The sequence below is a fragment of the Anolis carolinensis genome, chromosome 5, assembly GCF_035594765.1.
Source record: "Anolis carolinensis isolate JA03-04 chromosome 5, rAnoCar3.1.pri, whole genome shotgun sequence".
Lineage (NCBI taxonomy): Eukaryota > Metazoa > Chordata > Lepidosauria > Squamata > Dactyloidae > Anolis > Anolis carolinensis.
Window position 1 is genome coordinate 85032665 of NC_085845.1, and position 27904 is coordinate 85060568.

The window sequence follows — 27904 nt, forward strand, 5'->3', positions numbered from 1 at the left end:
TTGGCAACCAGGGAAAGAAAGAAGGGACTCCTCACTGTCCCACCCTTCCTACCAAGGGGTGGGGGAGGGGTGGGTGGGGAGCAATCATTCCTGGGAGCTGTAGCAATTTGTCTCCCTTTTTCACTTCATCTTTCCCGCCGCCCCAGCGCCTCAGTTGGAGTGACAGACGGGGAGGGGAGGAAGGAAGCGCGCGCGAGGGAGGGGGAGGAGGAGAGCGGGCGCGCGCCTTCCCTAGCCTTGTCAGTCACCCGAGGCGCTACGCTGCCCGGCTAGTCCTCACCACAAGTTGCCCTCGAGACCGAGAGAGAGAGAGAGAGAGGCGGGAAAGAGGAGCCGCCCGCCGCCCCCGTGCCAGTGGCAGCGAGGCTTTAAAAAGGTGTGAGGAGACTGAAAGAAAGAGAGAGAGGGAGAGAGAAAGACGGGGAGAAAGAGGAGCGCCAGCGGGCGGGCAGGCAGGCAGGCAGGCAGCGCGTGGCCCTCCGCGGCGCGCGCCACTTGAGCAGCGGAAGCGGCCGGATCGGGCAAACTTCTCTCTCGCCTCAAAGTTGGGCTGCTCTGCCCCGCCTCGTCCGCGCGCCGGGCTCTGCATGACCCTGAGGAGCCCCGAGCATCCCGCAGAGCATGCCGCGCCCGCGTGTCCCCGCCGCAAGAGACGGAGCAATGGGAGCGGGGCTCCCGGGCAGCCCCAGGTGGGCGCTGAGGGGGCTGTTGCTGCTGCTGCTCGGGGCGCTGCTGGGGGCCTCGCGCGGGGCCCGGGCGGCGTCGGCGGGCTACTACCCGCGCTTCTCGCCCTTCTTCTTCCTCTGCACCCACCACGGGGAGCTGGGAGGCGACGGCGAGCAGGGAGAGGTGCTCATCTCCCTCCACCTGGCCGGGAACCCCACCTTCTACGTGCCGGGACAAGAGTATCACGGTGAGCGGCGGGGGAAAGGGCAGCGCAATGGGGCGCGGGGTCTGTCCGTCTGGAAAACATCGGGGAAATTGTGAGGGACTACCGCCTCATCACCACAGTTTGACTCTCCCAGGCCCCTTCCACACAGCTGTATAAAATCCACATTGAACTGGATTATATGGCCGTGTGGACTCAGATAACCCAATTCAAAGCAGATATTGTTGGATTTTCTGCCTTGATATTCTGGGATATAGGGCTGTGTGGAAGGCCTCCCCAGAATAATAGGGCAGTGTGGACTCAAATAATCCTGTTCAAAGCAGGTATTGTGGATTTTTGTGTGACTCGGGAGCGACTTGAGAAACTGCAATTGTGGGATTTTCTGCCTTGATATTCTGAGTTATATGGCTGTCTGGAAGGGCGCCCAGAGAGCTCAAAGTCATCCTTGGGCCCTTCCACACAGCCACCCAGAATATCAAGGCAGAAAATCCCACAATATCTGCTTTGAACTGGGTTATTGAGTCCACACTGCCATATATCCCACTTCAATGTGGATTTTTTACAGCTGTGTGGAAGGGGCCCTTTAGAGTCTGTGGGGAAGAAGCGTGCTTTTGTTGGCCTGTTCGTTTTAGGGCCCTTCCACACAGCCATATAACCCAGAATATCAAGGCGGAAAATCCCACAATATCTGCTTTGAACTGGAATATATGGCAGTGTGGACTCAGATAACCCAATTCAAAGCAGATATTGTGGGATTTTCTGCCTTGATATTCTGGGTTATATGGCTGTGTGGAGGGGCACTTCAATTTGATTTGATACATTTATACCCCTTGACACATTTATACCCCGCTCATCCCTGCCCGTTGACTTTTAATTTACAGACCGGAATCAAAAGGAACTCCCATCTCCTTGCCAGAGAATCCGTTCCATCCCTTGCTCTCAAGCCCCTTCCGCACAGCTGTATAAAATCCACATTGACCTGGATTATATGGCAATGTGGACTCAGATAATCCAGTTCAAAGTAGATATTGTGGATTATCTGCCTTGAGATTCTGGGTTATATGGCTTTGTGAAAGGGCCCACAATGTCATCCCCCTTCCTTTTAAAGAGAAAGTCAATACCTCTCCCTGCCCTTCTGTGTCTTCACTTGTCCCTTTCCCTCCTGTAGTTTCATTCTTCCACTGTCTTTAGAGCTTTTGTGTCTGCACTCCCCACCTCTTTAGAGGAAGGGCCCTTCCACACAGCTATGTAACCTAGAATATCAAGGCAGATGATCCACAATATCTGCTTTGAACTGGTTATTTGAGTCCACATTGCCATATTATCCCGTTCAATGTGGATTTTATACAGCTGTGTGGAAAGAGCCAATGTCATTCTCCTTCATTTTAAAGAAAAAGTCAATACTTCTCCATGCCCTTCTGTGGCCCCTTCCACTTTTGGAAACTGTCTTAAATGGAGGTGCTTTAGTAAGACTATGGTTTTAACATTTTTAATGTTTTTATTCCATCAAGGGCAACTATTTTTGATGTTATGTTATGTTCTTATATGTTTTCCGTAATTGTAATGGTTCTACTGTATTTTAAATTATTTTGACCTATGTACTATATGTTTTATATTATTTTAACTGTTATTTGCTATAAGCCACCCTGAATCCCTTCCAGAAGAGGGGATGGGATATAAAGAAAACTTATTATTATTATTATTATTATTAAAATTCACATTGAACTGGATGATATGGCAGTGTGGACTTAGATAATCCAGTTCAATGCAGATATTGTGGATTATTTGCCTTTATATTCTGAATTATATGGCTGTGTGGAAGGACCCTCAGTTTTCACTTGTCCCTTTTTTCCTGTAGTTTGATTCTTACATGGTCTTTGGTCTTTAGAGCTTTTGTGTGTGTGCTCTTAAGATGAAAGTGAGGCAATTTTGTTTTTGTTGCTTGGAACCTTTTCAATATAGGCAGTCTCCAAGTTACAAACATCCGACTTACAAACAACTCATAGTTAAAATTCACTCCTGAATGTTATCATGGGGAAAAGGTGTCTCCACTGAAGATTTCTCACCAGTCCTTGTTTCCAGGACAAGCCACATATTCAAAAATCCAAGTATCACAGGGACAGAATGTGAGGTGAAATCTTCTGAACAGAGACACAGACAGAAAAACAAACTCTTCCCTGTTCTATCCAAAACTTACACACACACACACACGGCTGGAGTTACATTTTAAAATGTACCTGTTCTGATTTACATATAAATTCAACTTAAGAACAAACCTACAGAACCTATATTGGTCGTAACTTTGGGACTGCCTGTAAATGGCAACACTTTGGCTGAGAAAGTTTGAGCTTTCATCTAGTGCAGAGAAGGGTGGTATTATGAGAAGTTAGTGATTTTTTTCTCTTCACATGCATAGGGCAACAACTTCTTAAATAGCATAATAAGATCTAAAACTTGAGACTTGTCTTGGACCACGCATTATTTCTTAGCCTAACTTGCCTCGGAGTGTCATGTTTAAATGAAGTCCCAACCTCAGGATACCTTGAGAAAAGGGTGGGGTATAAGGTGCTGTAAATGCACTATTGGTTAATAATTAATCAAACATTTAATTGTAGGACTATAATGTGTCCAGAAATTTAATGTTAAATGTTGGACTATGACTCTGAAGATCAGGGTTCAATTCCCCACTGGGCCATAAAAACCACTGGGTGATCTTGGGCAAGTCGTACATCTCTTATAAACAAATCTTGATAGGAAAACCCTGTGATAAGTCTGAAGCAACTCGAAGACACACAGCAATCTGAAAGATAGATTGAAGGAGTGATGGGTTAGAGTTATCTTGAAAACTGTGGAACATGAGGCTAAAACCTTTACTTAAAAGTAAATGCCACTGAGTTGAACGCAACTCATTATTGGAAATCTCACTGAAGCTAGTGGGATTTGTGTCTGAACAAACATGATTAAGATTGTACTCTGTTGGCCTGATTGTTGGTTCTAAGTATGGAATGATGTTAAACATTTGATATGGCTGTGTTTGGGCAGATGTTTTTATATACTGTGATCTACCCAGATTGTTCAAAAGAGAATGGGATTCAAATGTTAATTTTAAATAAAGAGACAGGTGCCGCTGGCTGCTTCCCTATGACAGAGATTTAACACATTATTATTTGATTGATTTAATTAGAACTTTTAAAAACATTTAGTTATTGGGGACCTGTTCAGATAGAAGCTGTTGGCTGGTGTTGCCTGTAGGTAATTTCAAGCTTGTCTGTTTGCTTTAACTATGACCTAGAAGGAAAATAAATGATTATTACTAGTAAAGAGTGTGTATTATATATGACAGAAATTACAAAGATGAATGAATCCTTGTGGGCTCCTTTCTTTTTTGCTCCCATTCCATCAAGAGTAGCAGACGTCAACTAGCCTAGAGTGGATTTTATTTCTCTTGTCTCCAGCTGTGTGTTAAAATCTGTACTACTCTGATGTATGTGAAACTCACTGGTACCTTTCTCTTGGGATGCATGTAGCTATTGTTCGAATGAAATTCTACTTCAGGAGAATCATGCAAGAGCTAATCCAAAGCTCTAGGGATTTGGAAGAGAGACTTACCACTCTCTTCAGTGGCCTTTGCTATCTCCTCTCATCCCACTGCTCCTAAATAGAAAGTAGTTCCTTTGCTTGGAAAATGCACACAGAAAGAGTTGAGTGGTGCCATTTGAAGGTCACCCATTAACTTCCATAAGAATGATCAGCCAATATAATTGTGACACAAGCTTGACCCCAGAAGTGATTGAGCTTTGTCACTCAGTGTGACCTCAAGGAGGGGAATCATTTTGAGTATAAATGCTGAAAGTGAGACTGTTAGGTCAGGCGCTGAAAGCTGAGTTCAGTGAACCAATCAAGTTTTATTGAAAGATCCTGCATTGTTCTTAATTCTACTCTCCCCCTTTTTTGTGGAAATGGAAGAGCTGTAGTCTGAAGTGGATTTCTCATGGAATGTGTGGTTTCCTTTTCTTCCTGAAAGAGTGAAATATGCTTTTTGCTGTTGAGCTGTTCTTTCATTCCATTTCTCACCAGTTTCCTAGCCTTATTCCAGCCTGGTTCCATTTTGCTTTTACTTTTAACTGTAATATATCTCTTGATTTGACATCCAGAAGTTATTGGTATTGGGAGCATTATTTGGGTGACCTTACAGAAGAGTCGCTGAGAGGAGAGAGGTCGCAGCTGTCAGTAGCAAGACAATAAAGGGGGGGGGGGGTCATGTCCAAAAAATATATAGGGCAATATGTGCTGTGAAGATTGTACCAAAAGCATCTCCCACACAGAGACCTACCAAGCTAGCTTATTGCCATCAAGTGTGGTGGAAAACAATGCTCCTTCACCAGTATTGTGGGTTTTACTTTTACAGATTTGACTATCCACAGAGTTTATACAAATGTTATCTCTAGAAATCTATAGGTCCTCTAGTGTGACTCTGTGGTCAACTTCTGCTAGACACCTCTCTAGGAATCTGTAGATCCTCTAGTGCAATTCCATGGTCAACCTCCAGCAGAAATTGAATATCGAGTAATGCTGGAGGACCTAGAGATTCCCAGAGAGGCGTTACCTCAGGTTTAAAAAAGCAGATTTTTTAATTTTCAGTTTTCACTTCCACAGAGGTCCAGTGCTCATAACACTCGCAAATGTGGAGGACTAACTGTACACTGATCCTGTACGTAAAATGCATTGACAGAGCCACAATTCCTACATAACCTCAGAGACTGGGAGAGAGGGAACTGGTGGTGGAAACACATATGTGGGAGAAAGAGAAGTGGGATAGAGAGGAAGTAATGCTGGCATTAATGTACGCCACTAGCCATGTTTGGCTGAGTGACTGGGAAGAGTCCATAAAACTTTACAAACTCTGTTTTTTTCACTACTTTTATGGTCCTTTTTCATATGAGTAAAGTTAAAGATAACTTTGAAATTAATTAATGGATGGTGATAGAAACCTTGTTCTCAAAATTTTGCTCATATAAATACAGGATTTGTTGTTGTTATTGCCTGATTAAACCATCAGGCATATTACTTTCTTCACCAATTTCATTTTAAAACAAGCAGTTTAAACAAATGTAATTCTTATTATTCATGAACACTGTACATGTTCACTTTTGTTCATGAGCACGTTTCGCATGCATAACAGACCTTTATATATAACTAACTGTGCCCGGCCAGGTATTGCTGTAGCTTATGGGAATGCTTTGTTGGCCAGGTGGAATAGCAGTTAATAGCCTTACAGCCTCAAAGCCTGGCTGTTTTCTTCTTATGGGAATCCTTGTTTGGTGAGCTGGAATACAAAGGAATAGGCTTGCTGCTTGATAGGCTGGGTACTTGCATTCTAGGGGAATGTTTTTTTGAGCTGCTAGAATTGCAGTGAATAACCTCACCACTTTAAAGCCTGTCTGCTTGCTACCTAGCGGAATCTTTGGTTGGTCAAGTTCAATAGTAGAGAGTAATATCGCTGCTTCAAAGCCTGGCTGCCTTCTACCAAGGTTATTCCTTTGTTGCACTGAATAGCCTTGCAGCTTCAATGCTTGGCTGTGTTATACCTAGGAGAATCCTTGTTTGGCGAGCTGGAGTAACACTTTCAATCAAAGAGCCGCTTTGATGCCTGGCTACTTCCTTTATAGGGGAATTCTTGTTTGGCCAGCTTGAATGCACTGAATAGTATTGCAGCTTAAAAGCCTGGCTGCTTTCTACATAGGGCATCCTTGCTAGGCCAGGTTGAATGGGATGGAGTAGCCTCGTGGCTTTAAAGCCTGGGGGTTTTCTATCTAGGGGAAATCTTGGTTGACCAGGTTGAATAGCACTGAATAGCCTTGCTGGTTGCAAGCCTGGCTGCTTTCTGCCTTGTGAAATCCTTGAATTTCTTCTTGGTTGGCCAGGTTGAATAGCAAGGAATATTCTTGGTGGGGCAAGTATGAATGCTGCAATTAGTTACCTTGATTGGTATTTAATGGCCTTTCAGCTTCAAAGCCTGGATGCTTCCTCCCTGGAGGAATATTTTTTGGGAGGTTTTTGGGAGGTTTTAGCTGGCCCTGATTGTTTCCTTTCTGGAATTTCCAATTTTGCTGTTTTCAGAGTGTTGCTCTTTATTAACTGTCCTGGTTTTAGAGATTATATTGTTCTGTATTATTATACCACAGTAATTATTACATATTATATTTATAATCTTACATTATCTGCTTAGAACTGGATTATATGAGGCCCCTTCTACACAGTTTATAAAATCCACACGGAATTGGATTATATGGCAATGTGGACTCAAGATAATCTAGTTCAAAGCAGATATTGTAGATTATGTGCCTTGGCATTCTGGGTTATGTGTAGAAGGGCCTTGAGTCTACACTGCCATATAAACCAGTTCAAATAAAATAATCTGAATTTTTAGGCAGTGTGAAAGAGGCCTAAGTGCACTCTGCCTGTCCTCTGGATGCCATTTTGGCTGAGGGAGTTGCTAGGACATGAGGGGAACGAGGCCTAAAGGCAGCGGGGCCTAATGGCAGCAGGGCCTACCTTTCTGACTGGCAGCCAAGGGGAGAAAGGCTCTTCCTCATCCTCTAATTTGGACTATTTTTCTAGGTTTTTTTTAATTGAAAGACATACATTGGATGACTATGTCTTTTGTGGCCAAATTTTGTGTGATTTGGTTCAGTAGTTTTGTTGTTTACTCCACGGGAAAAACGCACATTACATTTTTATATATATTGATAACTATTTTTTCTAATACTGGTGTTTATGTAAAGTTGCCAGATGTCCCTTATTGTAAGAGGTGTCCCTTATTAGATGTCCAGAAATCTTGCTCCTTATCAGACTGACAACTATCTCATATCACAAGCAATATCAATTGTTGAGAGTTAGAAAGCTTCTCCTTTTATATACTAAATAAGATACCCCCAAATCTTGTATTATTCTTGGGAGGAGGGAACTTTGTAAAGACAGAAGTGCAATGTGGACAATATTAATATTACAGAGAAATGTGTAGCTAGGTTAACTGAAACCAATAATTTGTGTTTAAGTACTTTGTAGTAACTTCTTGAGTGCATCAAGAGATTTATGGAAAGAAAACAGAAAAATATTACTTTTAATAACAAGAATTTCAAGAGGTGATGTCAGTTACATGTGCATGTATTTGATTAACAGATTACATTTTTACTCAACTGACTACATGCTTCTTTTATAACTTTGCCTTTAAAAGCTATGGCCATTTCAGCTTAAATAGAACATACCGAAATATGCTTATGTGATTTCAAGTTGCCTGTCAACTTGTAGCGACTTCATTAATTTTTCATAGAGTTTTCTCAGACAAGGAGTATTCAGAGGTAGTTTTTCCACTTTCTTCTTCTGAAATGTAGCCTATGGCACCTGGAATCCATTAGCAGTCTCCCATCAGATATTAATCAGGGCTGACCCTACTTAACTTCTAAGATTAGACAGGATCTGGTAGACAAATAGGAATGCTAGTAATTCACTATTCATTTTGGTTTTGTAAATGTGTAAATAAATCATCCCAAATACTCTTGATTTTAAGTTTATAAAAGCTAAAATGTATATACGGAATGATGTTTTAATGTCTAAATACTATCTTGTTTATATGTACCCAATAATAAACATAGGAGAAGTGAAGTTTCTGATGAGCATAATAAATTAACTCATAGTTTTCACAGTTGAGATTTAAATCAACTTTATTTTAAATCATTCCAACAATGAATATAAATCCCACAACTTCTGTGATTTACATTTGTTTTTTTTCTTTTGAAATCTCTTGAGGTTTAATATTAATTCAGTGTGACACAAGGATTAGATGATGGTCTAAAATGGGTTTCTTAGTGCAGAGAGATCTCAGAATGAAAAGTAAAGCCACCTTTTGAAGAAGTAGAGAAAGTCAACTGAATTACAGTACTGTATATGCTTTTTTGGTTAAACCCTTCTTTGTAACTGTCAACACAAAGCAAACAAGACTCTGAGGATCCATCTGGACGGGCCCATATCACGGGGCCTGTCTCGTTTTTACCGGGAATGTCCAAACGACACCTCCAGTAAAAACAAATTAATTCGAAACAAATTAATTAGATACCCCATTAGATCCAGGCCTTCCTGAAAGGTCTGGGTCTAATGGGGTATTGGGCCTGTGGGGACTCACTTCCAGGTAGTGCTGGGTCAACCCAGGAGTGAGTCCCCATTGTCATTTCACACCCTTTGGGCTCCTGGAAAATCCCTCCCTCCCCACTCTTCTGGTGCATCATTTTCTCTTGTCAGGAGGACGCAAGGAGAGAACTTATGGCAACCAGGTACATTTTGCTTAACTTTTAGGGGGAAATTGGGGGGCTTTGGGGTGGCTGCATGTCCCAATTTTAATTGGGATGGCATGTAGCCACCCTACTCAGGAAAGCCAGCTTTTTTGGGGGGTGGGGTGGGAACTCAGATCTACGCTGAAGCGGGTTTTAAAAACCCGCTTCAGTATGGATTTGAGTCCTGTCTGGAAGCACCCTGAGGTGCAAATTATTGTTACTACTTTTAGGTTGCTGCTTATGACACATGTATAGTTTAAAGACACTGGTAGTCCATAATCTGCACCAGGTTGTGTGTGTGTCTGTGTGTTAACTTGCTGCTTTGGAGTGAGGCAACTTACATGTTTGGACTATGGATCACCATGGATTTTAAGGATAAGGTAAACTAGGAACAAGGGCTCCAGATCTCATCTGATCTGATCTTGGAAACTAAGAACAGGGTCAACCTTTTTAAGAACCTAGATGGATCACCATCAGGAATACCTAGTGATATAGGCTGTATTTCAGAAGAAGGGGCTGGCAAAACCACCTCTGGGTATTTCTTGCCTAAGAAAATCAATTGAGATTCATGATAACTGAAGGCACACTCACAGAAGCATCTGCATTAGGTTTTTTACAGCCAGAAAATAGTGGTATCTATTACTTCAAGAAGTTTCTTAAAATGTTCTTATTTGGAAAAGGAATATAGCTCACATTCCAGATTTGATTCGGAACATTACAAATAAGGAGTCTCGGGTGTAAAAGCTGAGACTAGTGCCTCCTTGAGCTTTTGAGGAGATTATTCAATAAAGTCCAGTTTTCTTACTCAGTATGTCTTTCCTGTGTCTTACATCTTGGAATATAGTAAACTCCTGAAAAGTTAGATAAACTGTTAAGAGAGGCGGGTAACAAACAGAATGGATGATGATGATGCAAACCTACTTGGGTCAGTGTGGTGTAATGTTAGAGTACTTCACTAGGACTAGGTAGCTAAGAGAGCAGACAACTCCTTGTTACAACAGTTTCAATGGATACCAGTCTGTTTCTGGGCACAATTCAAAGTGTTGGCTATGGCTTATAAAGACCCATGCAGGTGTACTGAAGGAGCACATTCTCCCATATTACATCTTCCCAAGTTTGAAGGTTTTCATAGAGCCCTTCGCTCTGTTCATTAGCCTCATAGGTATACAGGAGCTATTTTCTTGGTGGCTGTTCCCAGGCTCCTACAGAGGCTAGACTGGCCCTCTCTGTTGTGTCCTTCCAGAATGTGGGGATATTTTGTTTTGACAGATTCTTTGGAGCTGTTTGTTGGGAAATGGCTTTTAATTATGTGCCACATTGTCCATGTTTGTCGCATTTAATGACCATGCTGTTAAGGTTTTTTTTTTTTATTCTGTGGATTAAACATCCCTTACCCTGAATTTCAAAATCCAAAACACTCCCAAAATCCAAAATTGTCCACATGGGTGACTGAGATAAGGAAAACTTAGCTTTCTGATGGTTCAGTGTACACAAACTCTGTTTCATGTATAAAATTACCAAAAGTATTGTATCAGTTACCTTTAGGCTATATATATAAAGTATATATGAAACATAAATGAATTTCAAGTTCAGACTTAGATCTCATCTGCAAGACATCCTATTATATGCATATGTGATTACAATTAGTATTTCATTTTTTAAAAACTGAAATCCCAAATGCTTCTGATCTCAAGCATTTCAGACAAAGGATCTGCTTTCATGTTTGCTAAGCATTTCAAGTTCCAGGGCTTAGAAAAAGGCAGGATATAAAAAAAATATTCAAATAAAACACACAGGTTCAAATATCCATACAACCATGAATCTTTTTTGTCAAATTGATCTACTTCACAAGAGTTTTGAAGAAGACATAATACATGCTACATTTTGTGGTGGAAATTTGGGATATAGAAATGTATGTAAGCATAACTGAGTAACTCCCCTTGAACATGGAACTTACTTTCCATGTCACTCATGGCAATAAATATGCAGTATTTTTCAGTTTAATATTTAAATGAGTTATCCTAAGGCTGAACTCTGCCCCCCAAATAAGTTCAATACCTTGGATAGCTCCTTGTAGTTTGAATTAAACCCCAAAGCGAAGTCACAAGTAAAGTATTAGGCTGCATGACTATTAGCTGTGTTATTTTCACCTTTATCCACAATGCAATGTTTTCATAGTTAGAAACAAAATTAAACTTGGAATACCATATTTTTGTGGTATGCCTGTTGTTTACCTATGTACGATTTGGATGTTTGAAAACTGATAAGTGCAAAAAAAAAAAAAGATAAAATGAAACTGTATACAATCCAAAATTCTGACTGTGTACAATCAAACCAGATAGTATTTGCAAAAAACATGAATCAGTTTTATATATATATATTTGGCACATCAGTCTAAAGATTAGTCTGTGAATAAAATACTTTAATCAGAAGCAAATAACTTTGTCAAAAGCATTTCCACTTCTGAAGTACAGGTGCATTCTTCAGCAATAGATGTTAGAATATGGGGTCTTTTTTCATTCTCACAAAACACAAGACCTGTATACCCTTTGACCTGACTGAGTTCGAGGGGCTATTGCATACCATCCACTATGTGTATAAGTCACATTTTGGCAGTGATGACTCACAAATGTCATATTATTTCAATTTAACAATGACTAACCTACATTCCAACTTAACAAAATATAGTAGAGTCTCACTTATCCAAGCCTCGCCTATCCAAGCCTCTGGATTATCCAAGCCATTTTTGTAGTCAATGTTTTCAATATATCGTGATATTTTGGTGCTAAATTCATAAATACAGTAATTACAACATAACATTACTGCGTATTGAACTACTTTTTCTGTCAAATTTGTTGTATAAAATGATGTTTTGGTGCTTAATTTGTAAAATCATAACCTAATTTGATGTTTAATAAGCTTTTCCTTAATCCCTCCTTATTATCCGAGATATTCGCTTATCCAAGCTTCTGCCGGCCCGTTTAGCTTGGATAAGTGAGACTCTACTGTACTGTCATTTCTTGGGTGGAGTAAATGTAAGTAGCTATCATTTTCATTTTATAGTTACAGAGATATGTTGCCTTACTACTTAGGTGTGTTTTATAATGGCGACTTGTAGTTGAAAAACTTGCAATGTTTTCCTTCCCAAAGTAACTTAAAATGATCAGTTTAATTACTTTTGAAAAGTGAAAATTCAATTAAGCAGGAATAATTTTATTATAAGGGTAACTGCTTTTCAGGCTGTCTGTAACTAATGACTTTTTAAGAATCTTTCCAAATTAATAAGGTAATATGTTTGAGGCATGCAACTTAGAGGCTTATTCATACAAGTCCGCTTAGTTTGGGTTTTCTGCAGGAAAACTGGAGATGTACTATATGTGTTAATTTTCCTTAGATCAGTGCTTTAGATGGAATGCATTTTCTTTTTATGTCTCACTGCCTTATTATGTATCTCTTGTTTCATTTCAATGAATTACATTAAACTAAAGCGCTCTTTGAGCAGCTTTGGTTTTACATTGAAGATTCACAACAGCTTTATTTTACAATTAAATGAATGCCAGGCATTTTGATTCTACCTAACTTAAATTACACTTTCACTTGGTACAAGATGGATCTTATTTCCCTCTGGAAGTGCCTTTAACTTTGAAAACTGCAATCTAATACCTTCCAACATTTTGTGTTTAGAATTTAACATGTTTCCCTGTGACTGGGACATTTAACCTGATTTTGGAATTTTATATTTGCATGTAGCTAGCACATAGAGGAAGAATGAGAACAAGCATATAACCCTGTTGTTGCATCAAATTTGACCACGCTGAGGATTAACTTCTGCCGTAGAGAGCAGTGGTGTCATTCAAAACAATTAACAACTGTTTTTTGCTTGCAATGCACCATCAAGCCATACATACATACATACACACACACATATCTTTATATATAAAAGAGTGATGGAATTCGAGCGCCAAGCAAAACAACAAAATTAAACACCCCCCAACATAGAAATTTAACCACACAACCCATCATCCACGCCTTAAGGTTGAAACAACACAAAATCCCGTCACGCACCTCCACATGGACAGAACCCACAATAACCCAGAACCCACCATCGGGAGCCATGCCAGGGAGGGAAAAGAGAAGCCCTCATGGCCGCCGCAAGAGGAAAGGCAGGCAATGGGGAAAAGCTGTCCCCTGGGTCCTAGCGCCCGCCCATCCTGTGAATTATTTACAGTAGAGTCTCACTTATCCAAGCCTCACTTATCCAAGTTTCTGGATTCTCCAGGCCGGCAGGGAAAAGGAAAGGCAGGCAATGGGGAAAAGCTGTCCCCTGGGTCCTAGCGCCCGCCCATCCTGTGAATTATTTACAGTAGAGTCTCATTTATCCAAGCCTTGCTTATCCAAGTTTCTGGATTCTCCAGGCCGGCAGGGAAAAGGAAAGGCAGGCAATGGGGAAAAGCTGTCCCCTGGGTCCTAGCGCCCGCCCATCCTGTGAATTATTTACAGTAGAGTCTCACTTATCCAAGCCTCGCTTATCCAAGTTTCTGGATTCTCCAGGTCGGCAGGGAAAAGGAAAGGCAAATAAAGAAATAAAGAAAGTAAATAAAGCAGGGAAATTGGAAATTCCACAAAGGAAACAATCAAGGCCAGCTAACACCTCCCAAGAAAGGATTCTTCCAGAAAGGAAGCTGAGAAGGCAGTGAACCACTGTGTATTACCAAAGTCATTATTATTACTATCATTACTATTATTATTATTATTATTCTTGTGTAGCGGTCAACCGTGAAAATGAATACAATCTGGCTCCAAGTATTCAAAAACACTAAAATCAGAATATATAAAAATTAATGTGGTATTATAAAACAGAACAATACAATCTCTAAAATCAGAACACTAAATAAAGAACCACACTCTGAAAACAGGGGAATTCCACACAGGAAACAATCAGGGCCAGCTAACACATCCCAACAAAAAAATCACTCAGTGAGGAAACAGCCAGGCTTTAAAGCTGCAAGGCCATTACATCCTAATCATTTTTCCTAATTGCAGCATTCATACTTGCCTCCAACAGGCAAAAAAAACCAATCAGAAATATTGTATATTCACAACCTTTAGCAAATAATATCCCCTGATGGCGCAGCGTATTAAAGCGCTGAGCTGCTGAACTTCTGGACCGAAAGGCCGCAGGTTTGAATTGGGGGAGCGGAGAGAGCCCCCACTGTTAGCCCCAGCTTCTCCCAACGCAGAAGTTCAAAAACATGCAAATGTGAGTGCATCAATAGGCACTGCTCCGGCGGGAAGGTAACGCCGCTCCATGCAGTCATCCCACATGACCTTGGAGGAGTCTACGTACAACGCCGGCTCTTCGGCTTAGAAATGGAGATGAGCCCCAACCCCCAGAATCAGACATGGCTGGACTTAATGTCAGGGAAAAACATTTACCCTTTACCTTAACTACCACCAATTCCTCAATACTTTATTTCCCATAACACCATACTTTGCCACAGCAACGCGTGGCCGGGCATAGCTAGTATACATATATATTTGAACAGGATTAGGAAGGGTAGTGAGTGGCCCTCAAGGCATTGCCATCCCCAAACCTTAATCATCAGCTAGGATTGATGAGCATTGCAGTTCAACGGTACAAGAGGTCTATAACTCCCCTTTCCTATTACAGTAAAAATGCAATTCATGTTTTTGTTTTCCTTTCCAACATCAGTGACAGCAGAAGACTGAAAGAGGAAGAAAATAAAATTCTTGGTGGTGACCAAAATTTGAGGAGTTCAGTTAAAAAGAAGTATAATTTTCAGTTTGATTTCTGTTCTCTGCCACTGTGAAAATAATGCATATAACTTGTGTGAAAAGTGGATAGCAGTCCTGTATAATTCCACACTTACCAATCCGGAGGTCTGCTTTCTTTATTTGGCCGATTTTAATCTGTGATTCATGTAAAGAAACCAATGCTAAGCCTGTATACTGCAGCATTACACCTCACACTTTGGGGACGAGGGTCTCTGCTCCCTCTCTTAGACATTGCCACAACCTCATTTAACAACTGGTTTGTAGAAACCAATGTGAACTGGTTGAATGACACCACTAGTGAGGACTATTTTATGTGTATGGAGGCTGCCAATTTGACCTGTAGTTCTGGATTGAGAGAAGTACTGTATATACTAAAGTATAAGACGAGTTTTTCAGCTCTCTTTGGGGCTGAAAAAACCTCCCTCGGCTTATACTTGAGTGAAGGTCCTGGCCAACTTATATTTGGGTGGCTTATACTCGAGTATATAGGTAATCAGTGTCAGACAGTCTTACCTTGTTAAAGTCATTATCTTAAATTACAGTTTTATGAAAATACTGTATTCAAAAACATTTAACCTACTGATGCTCCAATTAATGTAATTTTATTGGTATCTATTTTTATTTTTATTTTTGAAATTTAGCAGTAGCTGTTGCATTTCCCACCCGCATCTTATACTCAATTTTTCCCAGTTTTTTTGTGGTAAAATTAGGTGCCTCAGCTTATATTCGGGCCGACTTATCCTCAAGTATATATGGTACACATGGACAGCCTTCATACCTTATAAATGTTTTCCTGTTGCAGAAGTTAATCTTCAAGGCAAGAAGAGCAACAGGACAATGGTAACAGAGCAGAGATAGCATACTCAATCTCAACATGAAGTACAGAAAGCACAGCTTTGTTTTGTTGCCTGCAGAAATTATCCATACAAAGGATAGTGAATTGGTTCAATGTTATACCATTTGATAATTTCATGTTTATTTATTACAACTTGAAAATCACTAAAGGAATCTCAATTCTCTATTCTTATACTCAAGTCGGCTTATACTCAAGTCAATAAGTTTCCCCAGTTTTTTGTGGTAAAATTAGGTGCCTCAGCTTATATTAGAGTTGGCTTATACTCGAGTATATATGGTATATGTGAAATATGTCTGGCTTCACCTTTTTTTTATCATGTCTGGTTTATATATTTCCAGTTTCTCTTGCTTGCATTCTGGCGCCAAAAGAGATGTGTCACTATAGCATGTTAGGTAACCAGGAAAGAGGAGAGTTGTCTCACCTCCGGCAGTGTCATCTGCAATATTGTTTAGTGATCTGGAAGTTGTTATGATAATTTCAGTAGCACCAAATAAAGGCTGCAATTGTTTTGGGGACTGTTCCCACATGCTTCCTATCTTTCTGTAAACATTTCCTGCTTGTTCACCTTGCTTAGGGTTAATGTTCAGTGTGTACTGAATCTTTCTCTTTTTGGTCCCATTTTACCTGTCAATGCCAGATTTCAGGAAAAAGCACTGGGTGCAGTATGGTCTTATTGACCATGAAAACCTGGTTTATTTTTATCTTCTTACATCTGTAATAATAATGCAATACAATTTTAAAATTATGTGAGCTATACAATTAATATACTAATTGTAGGAAGTTACATGGACTGCAACTTTAATATCCATAGCTTCTGTCCAAAGCAGTCTCTGAAATTCATTTCTGCATGTTTAACCTAAGAGGAGGTTCAATCTGTTTGTTTAACCAGGCCTAACACTTTCCATGCTTTTTCATAGCAAAGTTCTTAATCATTTACTGACATAAGGTTTGCTGTCTCACTATCACAGTCCAGAATTGATTCGCAAGATACTGTTATTCTCTTCATACATTGCCTTGCTGTACAGGGAATGAACAAGGTAACTACCCTGCTTTTACCCACCTTTGATTCATGTACTCTTTCTATTTTCCACACAGTTGCAAATGTCTGGTTGTAGCCAACAGTATAAGTATGTCCAAATCCATTTTTAATCACTTGATGCACATGTCTAATAAGTCTCTTAGGACATGAGATGCAATACAAAGTTACATCTATACATCAATTTCTTCAAGAAAACCATTATACTAAATCTCAACCATTTCTGCAGAGGAGGGGGGATATACTACTATGTTAGTATTAGAAGTTTAAATGTTTAAAATTAATGCTACTTTTAAAAGAGGATTTGGATTAAATAATTGCTAGTCAGAAAGTTCATCCTTTCAACACTGAGCTTGGATACTATTGACATAATCCTGCCAAACGAAGCACTTTTAAGGCTAAAAGCAGATGCATTTCCATGAACTTACCCTGCATTCAGTCAAACTTTATAACCTGTTGATAATAATAAAATTAAGTAATGCTGATTCCAACAATAGGGTGGGATGCATACTATTAAATTGCCTCAAGTCTTAGTAATGGACATGTACTTTGGATGGTTTTGAAATGAGATTAAACACATTCATGGAAGATGAGACTACTAGTGGCAGATATGCCCGCGAAGACCAATGAGGGGGAAAGTTGGAGGGTGCTATTGTGCATGTTTCCTGCTTGTGTTATTCTGACAAACAGCTAGTTTGCCATTGGGCTTAGCTGACCTTTGGAATAATCTGCTCTCAATAACACACAAAAATGATACTGTGAGAGTATATGTGATTTTGCTGGCAGTCATAATTTCTATCTATTTGTAACATTTAGTAGGCCATTAGTAAGAGAAACAAGTGATGTGCCTCAATAGATATTTTATTAACTGAAAAGTATGACATGTTTTGGCCTAAGACTTTCTTCTGTTTGATTAGAATAAAAATTGTAGAAATTTCAGAGTCAGGAACTCAATAGACATGAATGAAGGGGATGATCTTAAAAATATAATATATTCTGAAAGATTTTTTTTCTAAGCTCTGTCTTTCTGACTGTTTTCCTTCTGCTATGTTACTTCTAGCTCATCTTTTTCTTATTTGTTAAGAATCTCCAAAAGCACAAACCATGGGCCCTCAGTTCAATATTATATACAGTATATAGGCTTTGGCCACTTGTTCCTTCCACAAATTTTATTTTAGAATCAGACACTTGATATCACTTGAGGGTCTTAAAAAACAAAATAGCAACTATGGTGATCATGATTAAAATCCAGTGGTATGTCAGCAATGAAAAATTATTAATTTTATTCCTTAACGTAATTATTTTGAACTAGCATACAGTTCATATTCACCTTAGAAATACACAAATATAAGTTTATTCTCAGTCTTAAAACCAATTTTTCCCATCATAGAACTGGAAGAGACTGCATGAGCCATCTAGTCCAATACCCTGCCATGCAGGAAAAGCACAATCAAAGTACCCCCAACAGATGGCCATCCAGCCTCTATTTAAGTTTCCAAGGAAAGAGCTTCCACCACACTCAGAGATAGAGTGTTCCACTGAACATCTTGTAGGGTCAGGAAGTTCTTCCTAATGTTCAGGTGGAATCTCCTTTCCTGTAATTTGAACTAATTTCTCTGAGTCCTAATATCCAGGTCAGCAGAAAACAAGTCTGCCCTTTCTTCTTTATGACACCCTTTCAGATATTTATATATGGCTATCAATAGGAATTGTTCTTCTGTACACATATTCTTCACCAACATTTGTCTTTTGTATTTTGCTTAATGATCCAAAAACCTTGCCAGCCCATTGAAAAACTTTTATCACCTATATCACTAAATCATCAGCAAATATCAATTTATAATTTTTTAAAAATTCTACACTCCTCTCATTTTGCTTTATGTCTCTATTCAATACTGGATCTAGTCTTTATCTTGCTAGGAAAACCTGTGATCGTTTTGCCTTATTTATTCATTTAAATTTATTTAAAACATTTATATTCCACCCTTCTCACCCCAAAGGGGACTCAGGGCGGAGCACAACATTTATACGGCAAACGTTCAATGCCGTAACATAAACTATAAATACATAAGCACTAAAATCAGTTATCTCCACTTTGAAATCAATTGTATAAAAACCTTAGTATTGACATAAGTCATAAACAACTTGAAGACGTTGAAGAACAACATTGTATTATGTTGTCATGGTTTTAAGTAAGTTTTGGAGGGTTTGAAATAGGTTTGTCTGAAGAATTTTAGAAAACGTAATTAAGAGTAGGATTTTTTGAACACAGAAATAATTAATATTTTTTCAAGGTGGTTTGTGATTATCTAGTTTTCATCCTTAGTTTTATCTACTGTATATACTCGAGTATAAGCTTAGTTTTTCAGCCCTTTTTTAGGACTGAAAAAAGCCCCTCTTGGCTTATACTCGAGTGAGGATCCTGGCTGGCTTATACTCGAGTATATATGGTACATTTATTATTTTTCTCAATTTTTATTGGTATTATTACATTTATTATTTTACTCTATTATTATTGTTAGTATTACATTTATTTTACTCTATTTTTATTATTATTAATACATTTATTATTTCACTCTGATATTATTGTTATTACATTTAGTATTTTACTCTATTATTATTATTATTAAAAGGATACATAAGGGCATTTACATTGAAGAAGATAAGAATAATGATTTAATCAGAGTTGGACTGTCATAGACAGAACGCCACCAAATAGAGTACAACACAGTTTATTGAAGTTACAGAACTAAAAAATGCCCGTAGGAAGCAAAGGACTAGGCAAACACTTGTCTTCAGTGTGAAAAGTAACAGAAACAGCTCCGTTTGAATTAAAACGGTTCGAAAGGATAAACCGGATTAAACAGGAGTTTAATCCGGATTAAATCAAAAGTGCTTACTTCAGCCTGGCAATTTAAACAAACAAAAGTTGGTAAACAGAGGTCAAAATGAACACAAAAAACTGGCAGCAGATTCCTCTCTGCTACTCAAAAGCTACAGATGAGTAACTCAGGCTGTTTACTCCTCCGTGCAACGAGCGAAATCCGGGTCCAGGCACATCAATCAGGGTAACGGTGGTCAGCAGGGTCCCAATCCGGTCCAAGGTCGAAAGCCAAGTGCAGACGTCTAAAGTTCCACAAATTCCACCAATAGCCACAGAAGGGATAGTCCAAGGTCGTAGTCAGTCAGTCAGTCCAGCGTCAATCCAGAGTAGGTAATTAATGTCCGTCAAAAAGACGACGGAGGTCCAAGCTATCAAGATTAAACACAAGTTGCACAGAAAAACCCCACACAGTTCCTCCCGCCGTCTATGCCCAGTGTCCTTGGTAACTTACGTATCCAGCAACGAATCACACCCGTCTTCAGGAAGTTCCCCAACAAGAGCCCAAGCGTTCGTCCAGATTACCTTGCCCAACGCAATTAGCCATTGATCCTAAACCCCATTTTATCCCAGTTCACAACTCCTCATCGCTGTCAGCTGCTATCCTAATTCCAGGTGCCTCATCATCATCATCCTCATCAGAGCTAAAACACCTTTGACTACGCCCCACAGCATCCCCAGCTGTGGATCCCGCTCCATCCCTCCAGCCCGTCCATGGGTCTGATCCTGCAACCCGCCAATCGCCTCCCATGCTATCATTGCCGGTGACACCCAAATCCTCCCTCACACGAGTCCACTCCATGTCATCCTCCTCTGAGCTAACCATCTCTTCCTCCATTCCCTCGGTAAAACCCTCAAATGAGTCTTCATCTGTTGGTTCTGCAAATAAGTCCCGGAGCCGTTTCCTTTCACGCTCCTCAAAAGAGTCTGACTCTCGAGGAGTCTTACGACCCCGTCTCCTAGTACCGGAGCCAGAAGGCTCAACCATAACATGGACAGTCTTATCTTAAATTACAGTTTTATGTAAATAAACTGAAAAATTTACATACCATGCACCTAATTTTATCACAAGAAAACTGAGAAAACACTGACTCAAGTATAAGTCGAGAGTGGTACATTTCAGAAATAAAAATAGAAAACCAATTAAAAAAGCAATATAATAAAAATAGAAACCAATAAAATTACATGAAAAGAATTTGAGTATGCTGTGGATTGTATAGGTTATGATATATTCATCCTTTCTGTTCAGGTGTTATGAATAACTTTTCAATAACTTTAAAGCATAGGTTCTTTTTATTGCAGTTTCAGTCTGAGAGGTATAGCAGAACTTTTACAGAACAACAAAGAACAACATTTAGACATCCAAACATACTGATTCTACGCAACTACATTGGATTCACAAACAACCTACAGTTACATTGGCTAAGTAACAAACAAGGGGGGGGGGGTTACATTTTCATTCTTCATTCACACACAACATGCATCCATCCTCATGCACACAAATATTACCATATTCTTTCTCCCTCCTTGGAGAAGCACCTGCTTAGGCCAGACCCAGCTTCCACTGCTGCCTGCCAAGACATAGTTCCAAAACGCCAAAACTTCAAAAAGACCATGACTTCAAAACGCACTCTTTTCTCTTCCCATGAGAAAAAGGCCCCAAAAAGTGAACAGAATCCTGCTTTCCCATAGCAGATCTGCCACTCCAAAGTACACCATCTCCACTGAGCATGGCGGGTGAACAGCGTCGCTGTCTGTCACACTTTCTGGACTGTCATAAGGTCACTTATATAGCAATATTTTGCTGATGATGTTGTCCCAAAGTAGTAAATGAGTGATAGACATCTTCCATCCTGGAATATCCTCAGTTTCCTGGACCAGATGTTGATTCCTCTTGATTGGTGTTAGCAAACACAAGCAGCTCTGCCCCAAAAGTTCATCAAGTTAGCAAATGTTGACAGATGTTAACAGATGTAAACATTTCTCTTATCAGTCACAGTTCTTATCACAGTTCGCCGGGCAGGTCAGCTATTTCAGGTCTCATTAGCAGGTTTTAATTACAATTCCTGAGCAGGTAGTTAACAGACTGGTGTCTTCAAATTTCTAGCTCCCTTTCACTCTTCCATTCATACCACATATCATAAATTCATATTTTGGTCACACAGGCATCAGATTTTGTATGCTTTTTAAAAACCACCTGATGGAACATATATTAATTATGCAGCCTGTGATTTATTACACTGGCTAGCACACGTTTTGGTGCCTCAAATGTTAGTCCTGTTTTTGGGTATATTTGACCTGCTGATTCCAAAAACGGAAGCAGTTTCCCCCATCAGCTCTAGTTTTTGAGATACATAACATATGTCATCTATCAATTGTCATCTGCTCGTCCATAAAGAACCATGATAACAATATCTAAGAAACTAGAGCTAAAGCCCAAGACACCAAGACTTTTTTTGTTGGGCTGTGTTATTATTTGTTGATATACTAGAGTAATCTGATCTGGCATCCTTAATGTTCATTCCTACAGATGGTTGAATGTCTTCTATGCCAATCTTAATAATACTTCCTGTTCTCCCTGTGGATTTCAGATCAGGCAGGAAGAACCACCTCAGAATATTAAATTCATGAGGTCACCATAGGTCAATAGGCAAAGCCACACACACAGTTATAACTCTAATGATCATGCTACTGAAAAAGGCATACCATTAGCAATTGAGCTCCATTCAGGTTGTAGCCCCCCATTCATGATGTAAAATCTGCCCCTTATAATCAGGAGGACATTTGCTTCAACCGTCCAGGATTCAACTGGCAACTGTCACGCAGAGGAACTTTTAATCAGCCTCCCATAAACTGTGTCATGACCTGCTGGAAGAGATCTGACAGAATGGTTTTAAAATGTATGGATATCTATTGTGCATTTTTGCTTTCAAGTTTGCATGCTTTGAACCTCATTTTGTTCATTTGCTGGTCTTTTCTATTGTAGAAATTCTTTGTTTTGGTGTGAAAAGATCAGCCATTTCATTAATCATTGGGCTAGTCTCTGGATTGGTTTTAAATGTTGTCTTTGCTCTTGAAGGTAGGATGTAGGTGAATTATAGGCCACTACCACTATGCTTGAACCGGGAGAATACTGGATGAACTCTAAAATCTAATATTTACTTGAAACGCTTACCTGTTGAAATCAGTGTGATATACTTGAGCTGAAGTAAACAGCAGGTTCATATTACTTAACCATGTATGTGACACAGTGGATAACATAAGCTCCAGCCTCCAAAAGCTTATACTGTAGTAAATTAGTTGGGTGCCATAGGATATAGCTGCTTTCCTTCATTTTTTTTTCTGGTTTGGCAACTGCAGTCCTTATGATTATGACAACTGCAGACTATATACCGTAAGTTATATTAATAGTTTTTGCAAAAGAGTAAGATTCACTTGTAATCCTTGGAGTAAGCTATTTACGAGAAGAATCATTGTTATTATATACAACAGATCCATGGGATTTAGGGTTGAGAGAATGAATCTGCCCGCAAGAGTGAGTTTTTAGTCTTTAATGTAGAACTCTGCATTTGTGATGTTCGGAATCTGGATTTACTTTTTAAAGAGATCTATATGATGAAAAAGGCCTGAACTACTTACATTCAATCACCCCTCTACCCCAGAGGGATGAAGTTTGCCCATGCCTGGTATAGACCCATGTCATGCAGATTAACTACTTTGAAATGAGTCTACACTGACCATATAATGCAGTTCAATCTGCATTATAATGGCAGTGTAGTTGGAGTTTCGGGCAAGCACAAACAAACCCTACTTTTTTTACACTCCATTTTGTAGAATGTCTTCCTAAATATACACACTATGAGATGTTTTGTATTGCTTTACATTACTGAAAGGGGCAAAGAAAGAGATGCTGCTATGCTGTTTCTAGTGGCAGCCAATTTCTCCTAGATTCAGGGCTTGTCTGCGCTGCCCCAAACTTGATACTCTCAGCAAATGGACTGTTGGCTTTCCCAATGACTTACAGTGGATTCCAGTATCATGGGAGGTCTTACTTTGCTTCACTTTTGGTAAGGTTGGGGGATACTCTGGAGTTTGCTAGGAACACTTGGATATTCTGAGACTTTGGGCAATCTGGTCAAAGAGAGTGAGTCTGATTTATACCAATCCACTGTCCACACTGAATATCAGTGCCATCACCCTTTCCCTGTGCTCTGCAGTGTGGGACAGAGAGCGAATCATGCCCGTATTGCTGCCACCGCTGGTCCTAGCTGGCCATGGATCTCCATTCAAGCTCTTGACTATTGTGAGTGCCTTTGCTGAAGTCAGAAAAGGGTACCTGCATGGCCAGCAAGAAATAGAGGAGATTGCCAACCTCCTTCTTGCTGTTGACACAGGCACTCCAATCTTACATCAACGGAAGTGTCCGCAATGGGCAGGAGTTTGGTTAGAGCTTCCGTGGTTGTATATAACTAAATATAACTACTTAAGATATACAAATATAAATGAGATAGATGATCAGATCAGATAAACCTTGCATTAGTAAAGAAATACATCTTGAATTTTTAAGAGACCACTTGAAAGTTTCTGCCAACATGAATCCTGATATGATTTTTTTTTCTTTTAATAGCTTTCACTTTTCTTATGATTTTAATTTATTGGGTTTTACTTACTGCATGCTCAGTAATGATTCTGGACGCAGTTGTTTACCTTGCCTGTTGTACAGAAGTATGCACAGCTACAATAGGATCGCCCAGAGTAGAATCCAATCCTTCCTCAGTTCAAACTTGCTTGCATTGCTGCAGAAACACTGATACAACTCAACACCGAAAATCTAGTCTTCCAGACTTCCTCCACCATCATCCCAATCCCAATGCAGCAAAAAACAAAACAAAATTTTCCAACTGGCCATGAGATAAGAAAAGTGGGTCCGAGATCCCCTAAAAAGATTTTATAAAAAGGAGCTTCGATTTTATAAAAAGGAGCTTTGTCAGAGGATTTGTTAACTGAGCTAAAGTTGAAGAATGATGGGAGGTACATCTTAACGGGTGAAGGCGAGTGGTTTGCCCATTCCTGGCTACATATATTGTTAGACTTAAGTAGATAGACTCTTTAAAATTTATGAGATTTTGGTTAGGTAGACATTTTGTATAATTTAAAATATTCCCATCATTTTGCTGAAGTTTCAAATGCTGTGGGTAAATGGGAAAATTCAGATTGTATAAGAAATGAATAAATATATTGAACCTTTTCTTCCCTCAACATTTAAAGTAGCATTGATTCTCTGGCTTTCAAATTATATTGTAAAAAATATGAAAATGCCAACCTTAATAGACTGATAGAACAGAAAAACTGTAGGACTGTCCTACAAAACTATAGTTTGCAGTGTTTTAAAAATGCAGTTTTTGTTTTCAACCAATATTGTCAAAAGATGCCAGATGCCTTATTCTAAAGATATATCTTGTCTCTTAAAGGAGCTTGACTAGTAAACCAGTTAACTGCTGGTGGTTTCACTTGCTAATCAGAAAGATAATTGTTATGCAGTTCTTTTAAGAAAAGAAGACAGCTGCAGTTGCTATAGAAAATGTAAGGAGTTTTCTTTTTTGCATAACAATGAAGAACAGCACCTGCCTTTCCAATATACTCTACAATTGTTCCAAAGGCATTATTTCCATAACCCTGAAAATTACAGGAAAAAATGCTACTTGACACAATAGTCATGTTCATTTTGTGCTTTAATGTACAGCTGCTAGGATGTTTTGAAAATATTATATTCCCATTCACTTAAAACTCCTGATTTCAGACTTCATGTGAGGATTATAGGTAACACCTTAAATATGTAACACTGGTGTTTCTGTTTCTTTCCCTGTTTCTGGAACTGCTACTAATTTGGAGGCTGCCCTTCAGGCCCCACCGATACTGCCATATAATGCAATTTGCAACTGCATTCTATGGTCAATGTAGAGTTGTGTAATGCAGTTAAACTGCATTATATAAATCTACACAGTTTCAAACAGCATTATATGCAGTGTAGATCATGCCTCAGATTGCTTTACAAGATGGGAGGTTTACCACTCAGGACCTTTCCACATGGCCATGTAACCCAGAATATCAATATCAATAATAATAATAATAGTAATAATAATAATAATAATAATAATAATAATAATAATAATAATAATAATCTTTATTTTTATTCTGCCCTATCTTCCCGAAGGGACTCAGGGTGGATTCCAAACATAAAAGGCAAACATTCAATGCCCGAACACAGCAACAATGCACCCATCATAACGAAAATTGACAACCCAGCATATAAAAACAAATTATGACTTAACAACTAAAATTAAATTAAAAACACAACCTGTTATATCAGACATAAAACAAAACATCAAGGCAGAAAATCCCACAATATCTGCTTTGAACTGGGTTATCTGAATCCACATTGTCATATATTCCAGTTCAAAGCAGATAATATGGGATTTTATTCAGCTGTATGGAAGGAGCCCCAGTCTTGGGTTCATTCTGAACAGGTAACGTGGTGGCACATATAGCTGATTCACTGTTTCTTCTCAAGTGGGTAAAGCTAACAAAGATGTTTTAGCTTGTTGTGGTATCTCAACCTAGTATCTTGATCATTAAAAGGTAAAGGTTTCCCCTGACGTTAAGTCCAGTCATGTCTGACTCTGGGGGTTGGTGCTCATCTCCATTTCTAAGCCGAAGAGCTGGCGTTTTCCGTAGACACCTCCAAGGTCATGTGGCCGGCATGATTGCATGGAGCGCCGTTGCCTTCCCGCCGGGGCGGTACCTATTGATCTACTCACATGGGCATGTTTTCAAACTGCTAGGTTGGCATTGTCATTATCATTAGTGTTCCCAAAAATGTCAAGATTTAGAAACCAACAAAATTTTACTGCTGGTTTATGAACATGCTTATTGGGGAGTTAAGAATCTAATAGCAAAGACTTGGACATGATATATAAATGCTTTCTCAAATTTTTCATACCTGCGTGCAAGGAGGAGCAAAGCAGTGGTTAAACAAACACATGTTTCAGCAAACCACAATAAGCGAGGCAACTTTGGGCAAAAGGTGTGAACTCAGTCACTAATATGTCCACCAGTCAGCATCCTTCCTGCAACGTCCCTGATTCTGCCATGGTGGTAGAGAAAGTATATTATTCTTATTGTTATTGTTATTATTTTTATTTATATTCTGTTTTTCCTCTGATGAAGGAGACCCAAAGTAGCTATGAAATATTTAGTGAGGATATATTAGACAAGGACATTGGTAGAGAGATGTTTTGCAGGGCAAACAATGGAGGCAACATAGTCCACATAGATCTCAATAGGAGTCATTTTGTTGAATATTGTCCAATCTGAGAATGTATTAAGTCTCCAGGCTATACTGAGTGCATAGAGACCTGAGAACTATGTTAGAGAGACCAACAACATTCTTATAGAGTCTTTCCTAAATAAACATTTCCATTTTTAAAAAGTCAGAATGCATGTGATTAAAGTGATGAAGATGGTATCAGCACTCAATAATAGAAGTTAGAACTGCAACTGTACTATCATACAATGGCATTTATGTACTATTCTGTGTGATATATTCCAGCCCAATCCAAAAACAACAGTTTAAAAAATGTAAACATGCAGATTAATTTCATAAACGATACCAACATTTAATAGATTTCCCATGTTGAAATATGCTGTCATGAAATATTTAGCTTCTAAATTTGCAAGATCTTATTAATAAAGTATATTTTAAGCAGGTTGTGAATGTTTAATAAATATTTATATCTCTTTGGATGGGATATATGCTGAATAGTGTGCTGTAGTAGGTTTTTCTTGAACAAAAATAAATTCCATATTTAGTTTAATGTTTCATGCCTTTTTTTGGTTAATACTAATGCATCCTTTTTACTGTTAATTGTTTCAAGGAACGCAGCATGGACTTGATCCTTAGAATGATAATTCTTCAAACTTCTGCTGTTGTTGCATTTGAATAGTTAACTTCTTTGATATGGCTGTTATTTTGGTTGCACTGTGCAACTGTTACAAGATAACTTGTATAACGGATACAAGAATTAATATGTCTATTTTTTATACTTTCATTTAGATC

General features: G+C 39.1%; 1 protein-coding gene across 6 annotated transcripts in view; it reads left to right on the forward strand.

Annotated features, from left to right (window-relative positions):
- Window positions 1-304: 304 nt before the first annotated feature.
- reln (reelin) overlaps window positions 305-27904 on the forward strand; it is a 395806-nt gene continuing 368206 nt past the window's right edge. For all 6 annotated transcript variants that reach the window (XM_062981720.1, XM_062981721.1, XM_008111538.3 and 3 more), the window contains exon 1: window positions 305-913. In XM_062981720.1, coding sequence (XP_062837790.1) covers window positions 622-913 — 292 coding nt within the window. In that variant the 5' untranslated portion in view covers window positions 305-621. The remainder of the gene's footprint in view (window positions 914-27904) is intronic.